This window comes from Ceratosolen solmsi, unplaced genomic scaffold, assembly GCF_000503995.2.
Source record: "Ceratosolen solmsi marchali unplaced genomic scaffold, CerSol_1.0 scaffold41, whole genome shotgun sequence".
In the NCBI taxonomy this organism is placed as follows: domain Eukaryota; kingdom Metazoa; phylum Arthropoda; class Insecta; order Hymenoptera; family Agaonidae; genus Ceratosolen; species Ceratosolen solmsi.
The window spans coordinates 6196348-6203281 of record NW_011948424.1 but is presented as its reverse complement, the minus strand read 5'-3'; the positions used below and the strand labels follow the sequence as shown (position 1 = coordinate 6203281).

At 26.3% G+C, this 6934-nt stretch overlaps 1 protein-coding gene across 1 annotated transcript in view; it reads left to right on the top strand.

Moving 5' to 3' along the window:
• Nucleotides 1–6934, top strand: part of Elk (Eag-like K[+] channel) — a 124725-nt gene that overhangs the window by 86646 nt on the left and 31145 nt on the right. Inside the window, exon 5 of the mRNA XM_011500098.1 lies at nt 1839–2067. Coding sequence (XP_011498400.1) covers nt 1839–2067 — 229 coding nt within the window. The remainder of the gene's footprint in view (nt 1–1838; nt 2068–6934) is intronic.

Sequence of the window (6934 nt, the reverse complement as noted above, 5' to 3'; positions counted from 1 at the left end):
CTCTCTCTCCCTCTCTCTCTCTCTCTCTCTGTCTCTGTCATTGTATCAATATTCTCTTTCTTTCTCAATATTAATAATCTTACAATAGTTTTAATAGCTTTTAACAAGCGTCTCAACTTTCGTACACATATACGCGTAAAACAAGATTACGCGATGTGTTTTCAGATCAGCTACACTTTCGTAACAAAAGACGTATCCATTTATCCAGTCCGACAAACTCATAATTAAGTTTACGCGTATATCACGTGTAATGTTACTTCAATAATAGGACTGAAAGTTGAACAGATTCGGATGATTTGTAGAGAAAGACGTAAGATACTAAGCAAAAGAAATACACTGATGAAAGAAAATACAAAGACTGAGTCCATTGTGTCAGAACGTAGTAAAGACATAAAAGATTTAACTATTTTGTGTGTGTGTGTGTGTATGTGTGTGTGTGTGTGTGTGTGTGTGTGTGTGTGTTATATTTTTTATTCATCTTTCGAAACGTCGTGGGATATTTTGTAGATCCAAAGCTAAATTTGAAGTATATAATAAAAGCTTAGGGTGGCACATTTCAGGCAAATCGAAGCATTAGCTTAGCTAAATTTCATTATTAATTACTATAAATTGCTAATTGAAATTTAAATTTACCAATTGAAATGCACGGTTAATTATATATTTTGATTAACTATACCGTGGATACTCATTCCCTTCTTATTCGAGAATATTTATTACATTTTATTAAGTATTCATTCAATATTTCTCAAATATTTCACTTAAAACTTACCTTAAATTAACTCGCGTTAAAAAATTTTACCTTATAAATGCAATATCTTTAATTTATAATTAAAAAATATTTATATGCTTTATACTATATTTAACGAATGTATTCCATCATTAATTATTTGTTTAATGTCTCAATATAAGTCCACAGTTTTACGTATTCCTTTTAGTATAATTATATAGTATATTAAACTTGCGCTAAACCAGAACTTTGTTATATCTGAAAATATTCGGTTTAGTTGAACTAAATTATTTGTAATTGCATTTGGAAAATTATATCTTGCGAGTTAATAATTTTCTAAAATCATTTTTGTAAAAAGTACAGTATTCCAAATATAAAGAAATTATTGCTTAAATACAATACGAGATTAAAATATCATGTGTTTCATTTATAGAAAAATTTTTAAAAATTCAATTTTCAATTTCAATGAAAAGACGTGATGTATATTTTAGGAAATTTTCCATTATTAACAATAACGTAAGTTATATAATAATATATAACTATCATTAATTATATTTAATGGAATATACATATTTGTGTAAAACTATTTGAAATTTTTATTATAGTTTATGAGTGAAAATTTTTGAAAATTATTTCTATCTAAAACTATTATTATTGAAATTTATAAAGATTTTAAGTAAAAATTCACAGAAATTATAATAAAATAATAAAGTAATTTTTCACTTTAAGAAGCACGTTAGTTCATATAATTGGTTAATTTTTTTCCCGATGATTGCTTTTTGCCATGATTACTAACTTTCTACTTTTTCAGCGTAAATATGATTTATCCGGAGTTTTTCACTTTATGGACTGGTACAATGAAACGATCTTATAATTACTTTTTCCATTTCTTGTTCAGAATTACTCTCCATTACCATTTCCTATTGCTTCATATATTTTTTTATAAATTCATTTTATTACGTACAATTGAGGCATCTATGATGATGATGATTATTATTATTATTATTATTATTATTATTATTATTATTATTATATAAGCGTTTGAGGCATCAAAGTACGATATTCCATTCGCGAGAGATTCAAAATATTTATTAGTGATTTTTTTTGTCAGGCATTGCTGCACTCAACAACAACGCCATTACCAGAATACAAGACGACAACGCTAAAGAAATCTCAATTCGTATTAAGTCATTACGGCTTGTTTAAGACATGCTGGGACTGGCTATTGCTGTTAGCGACACTTTATGTTGCCGTTGTCGTGCCGTATAATGCCAGTTTCATCAATACTGATCGGCCTACGATGGTTAGCGATGTGGTCGTTGAGGTCATATTTATCATAGGTGAGTTTAAGTTTTATGCTATTGAGTCAAAAAGCCTTGCCTTAAATTGTTTTTAGATTAAAAATGGCCACATAAGTAATAAAGGCATTGTCCATTTTTTTTTTTTTTTTTTTTAGTCCATTTTCCGTCCCATAAGGTGTGCATACTATTTATTTTAATATTATTCAGAAGTTTCGAAAACGATGTCAACTTTAGATCGATTTTGTTTTACCGTTATGTTATATGTTTGTAACTCTACATACAACAATTGTCCTAGAGAACATAGATTTTATACAAACTTGTCGTTTCATTCATTAGAAGAATTTCTTATTTATATTTATTGATTTTTTTTTTTTTTTTTGTTTTTGTTTAGTTTTTTTTTTTTTTTTTTTTTTTTTTTTTTTTTTTTTTTTTTTTTTTTTTTTTTTTTTTTTTTTTTTTTTTGATAATGGGTTTGACGAATAGCCTAATATATCTTAGTGAACATAATGATTATAATATGAAAAGTCAGTTAAATGTAGATTGATGTCATGTGTCAAGAACCCATTTATGTACATGTAATATACATATAAAAACATTATAATACATTAAAAGGATCATATTTCTATAAGAAATCACTGGCTTCGTGTACAGTTTTTATATATAATTTCTTACTATGTAGCTGTAAAAATGCTTACAGCTCCTTTCTCTTTTGATCAAATGATAAATAAACATCCTAGAAGAAAGAATTCTTTGCAGAAGATTTCTGCAATTAACGTTATTTATGAAACGAACAAAATTCAAATATTATATTTAGTAATAAATTTAGTAATAATTATTTTTTATTCAAGCCTTTACTGTGCTATTAAATAAGGAATCTTTTTTTTTCAAAAAATCTTCCAATAAAATATATACCTATTGATTTCAATTATATTTTCATATTCATGAAATAGAAAAATAGTTATAAAAATGAACGTTAGAATTATGTATTAATTTTCATTGGCAATGCCGTAATACTCGTAATACTCGTACGTTAAAGAATTAATATGAAAATATTTGTTAAATAATTTTCATTATTAATTTTTATATTTTATTAAACGACAAAACAAAAAAATTAAAATTGATTGATAACTGAATTTTGGAAATAGATGATATCTATTACTACCGTACTGTTCAATTTTATGATAAACATCACGACATAATATTTATCGCTAATTAAGCAATAAGAATACTGCGAAATAATTACATAAATAATAAATATTAAATATTTCAGGAATTAATTAATCGACAAATAATGAAAGTTGAATTAATTCCACGAGACAAAAAAATACATAAATTTAACGTAATATTAATATTAATAATACTCTAATAAATATTTCGCCTATTAATTGAAACATATCGTTTTTACACATCGTATCAATAAAAGGAATGGAAACGAAAGAAAATTCTATAACGATAAAAAAAAAAGAACGTTGAGGAATATAGAAAGAAACAACCATTAATAAATAAAAAGACTAGAATTTCATATTGGATTCTACTGCATCGAAGCAGCAATAATATTTGAAATCCTATTATCCGTTAAAACATGCCGGAAGCCAAAGTCGATTGTCACTATCGTCATTGCAAAAAGATGCACGCACGAGGAGTGTAAGTCTTTCTATTTACATTTACACCGCGTCACCTAGCGAAATATCGAATATGAAGAAATTCGCGATACTGCGCAGTACAGCTGAAAACCACGAGCCGACAGTGAGCCAACGAGTTCATTCCCCCGATATCCTGTGCAACTGTAGAAAAAGAACAATGAACACTAGTGAGCCTTTGATGTTCGACCTATGCAAGGATATGCACGAGACATGCGATTTAATTTAAAGAGTATCGTGGCTATTTCTATTATTTTATAGGATTTTTAGTTTCTGCAAAGAGTTAGGAATGTTGTGTTTGTGTTATGACATGCGTTAGGAATAGAAAATAACTCTTTCATAATTTTAAAATATCAATTCTTAATAAGAATTGCTCTGATTATAATATCGTAAGAAGTGTATTTTACATCTCTATCAAACTAATTGCAGTGCTTGAATGAAAGATTTGCTTAAATTTCAATTTCATATAATAACAATAAGATCGAATCGTAAATGTGTCACGATAAAATAAAAATATATTATTATTGTATCTATATTTACGAAGATATTCCTTTGCCTATTTTTCTAATACTTCTTTCCTCTTTTAATTAATAATGATACTGCTTGAATTATATTCTTTCTTACCGTCGTCCACAAAATCTACAGTAATTACATAAAGTAGTTCTTAACTAACACTATTTAAAGTTATTGCAATCTACCTATTAACTAATTACATGAGAATTAATTTACTGGTGCGTTGATTTAATGTATATATGACTTTAAGAAACTATTACAAACTGATATTATATAGAATCTAATCTCACTTACATATATTTAACGTATTCTTTTATTATCTAAAACCTATTACGAGCCATTATAACATTAAAATATTATTATTAAATCTTTATCTCTCTTAGGTCTAATTTTCCAATTACGAGAGCTCTATTACTTGCCAATTTCTCTATACTCTATACTCTATACTCTATATTGGTAATCCATAATACTTTCTACGTACTAATTCAATTTAGTTAACTAAATTATTCGAAAATTTATTATATTATAATAGTTGGAAAATAAATTTTCTTCCCAGGATTAAAATTGAGTATGTTATTAATTATTATCAATGAAAATTACAAATATAGATTTGCTGTTTTAATAATCATAATATTTGAGTTATGAATTAAAAAATTTAATTCTTATTAGTCAGTGTGAATTATAATAAACTTAAAATGTACAAATATATATATATATATATATATATATATATATATATATATATATATATACATAAATTATATAATCATAAGATATTATATTAAAATGAATAGATGACATACTAATGCTTATTGTAAAATATGTATATAAAAAAATATATGAAAAATATATATATGAAAACTATTTCTCGCTTTAAAAGTATAATTCAATTTAACGCTTGAAATTTCAAGATTTGTAATGAAAAAACAAATATTAATGAAAGCTAATAAAACTTGTTTGGAAATTTCTTCATACAATTTTACACACTTTTAATAAAAATTTATATAACTTTTAATAAGAATAACAGTATTCCTAAAAATAGCAAGAGTTACATTATAGTTGATAAAAATGAAACGTAACACTCAAGTTAAATAAAATGTCTAACAAGGTAAATTATAAAGTTTCTTAAATTGATCGTCACTTTCATATTCGATAAACGAACATCAAATTTTTAGACAAATATTGGCAACGGTTTCATACTTCTTTACACATTCTACTTAACTTTATTCCAACAATTCGTTTGGGGGGACAAAAAATAATAATAAAATAAATACGGATAAATATTTGCGATAAGCGAAGCCAAAGCTCTCGGTGAATCACTTATTTGGCTCTTTTTTAAAGACTCTACAGTTCACTGAGAGATCATAGCTATCGCGAAGAATGTAGAAATGAAATGACGTTAAAGATATAGAAAATATCGTCGTTAATATCGTTAATATTTATTTACATAAAAGATAGAAAAAAGATAGAAAAATTTTAAGTGAATAAATCTGGGTCTTAGAGGTTTGGAAAAAAGGAGATTTGTCGAATGAAATGGCAAACAGAGCTATCTAAAAGTTTTCATAAAATTTCTAAATTTTCATGAAGGTTCGTACTACTTTCAATGTTGCAGTAAAAATAAATTTTCCTTATAAGTTACAACAAGTAAATATACATTTATTCAAATTATTTCACAGAAATAAGGATTTATAAATAAATAAAAACGATTTATCTAAAAATTAATAAGAAATTGTCTGTCTTGTTCTTTCAATTGCAAAGATCAAAGAAAATTCGTCTTTAAAACAAATGTATAAACTTTTTCCTTCGCATTGAAGTTCGTTTTTAATAATTAATTAAATTTTGCCATTATAGTAGCAGAACAATAAATATAGTCATGTGATATAAATTATAATCGATAAGTTTCTATTCAGTTTTATTATAACATTATTGATCGATTTTATTTGTACATTGAACATGTATTTTGTCAATTGCAATTGCATAGATTCCCTAGTCTTTTAATAAAATAATTATTGATAAACTGCATTTACTATCCTTTACAGATAATGCTTTTTGGTATACATATTATAACGTATCGTTATTCTCATTGATAGAGTCAATATTTGATTTTACAATCTAAAATATTGTTTCAAAGACTGCAATATTAATAATAAAACTTACTGGAACATAAAGCAATAGGGTACTTTTTTATTAATTACATAAGCTAAAAACACAAGTATATCAAATTGAATTTCACGAAATGTATCGTAGAGTACATATTGTAAATCTCACTCCTATTATTATTCAAATTAAAATTATAATTTATTTGAATTAATTGACTTTTGCATTTTAAAAAAGTTATACTTGTCCTCTATACCGATCGGTTACTAAAGATTACTAATCAGATTACTAATAATCAGAAGCTAGTATGTTCCATTATTAATCATGAATATTAGTTATGTCGACGGGAAAGTTTTGCCTCGGGGAACTTGGCTCAAGTGCCACATTATACGTAGCGATTTCATTAGCTTCGGGACAGGGACAAGCTCTTAGACTTTTTCCAAAATTCGACTCTCAAATTACTTTATTCGCCAAACTTGAAAGAAAGCAGGAAAGAAACACGTTTAGCTAGCCACTGAGTTCGATACTTAGGATTGATGAGTCGTATGTCCATCAGGCCCAAAGCTAAAATCAGTAAACAGATCGTAGGACAGTGCCAGCGTGTAATCCGAGACCATTAACCCCCCCCCCCCCCCCCCCCCCCCCCCAAATACCTA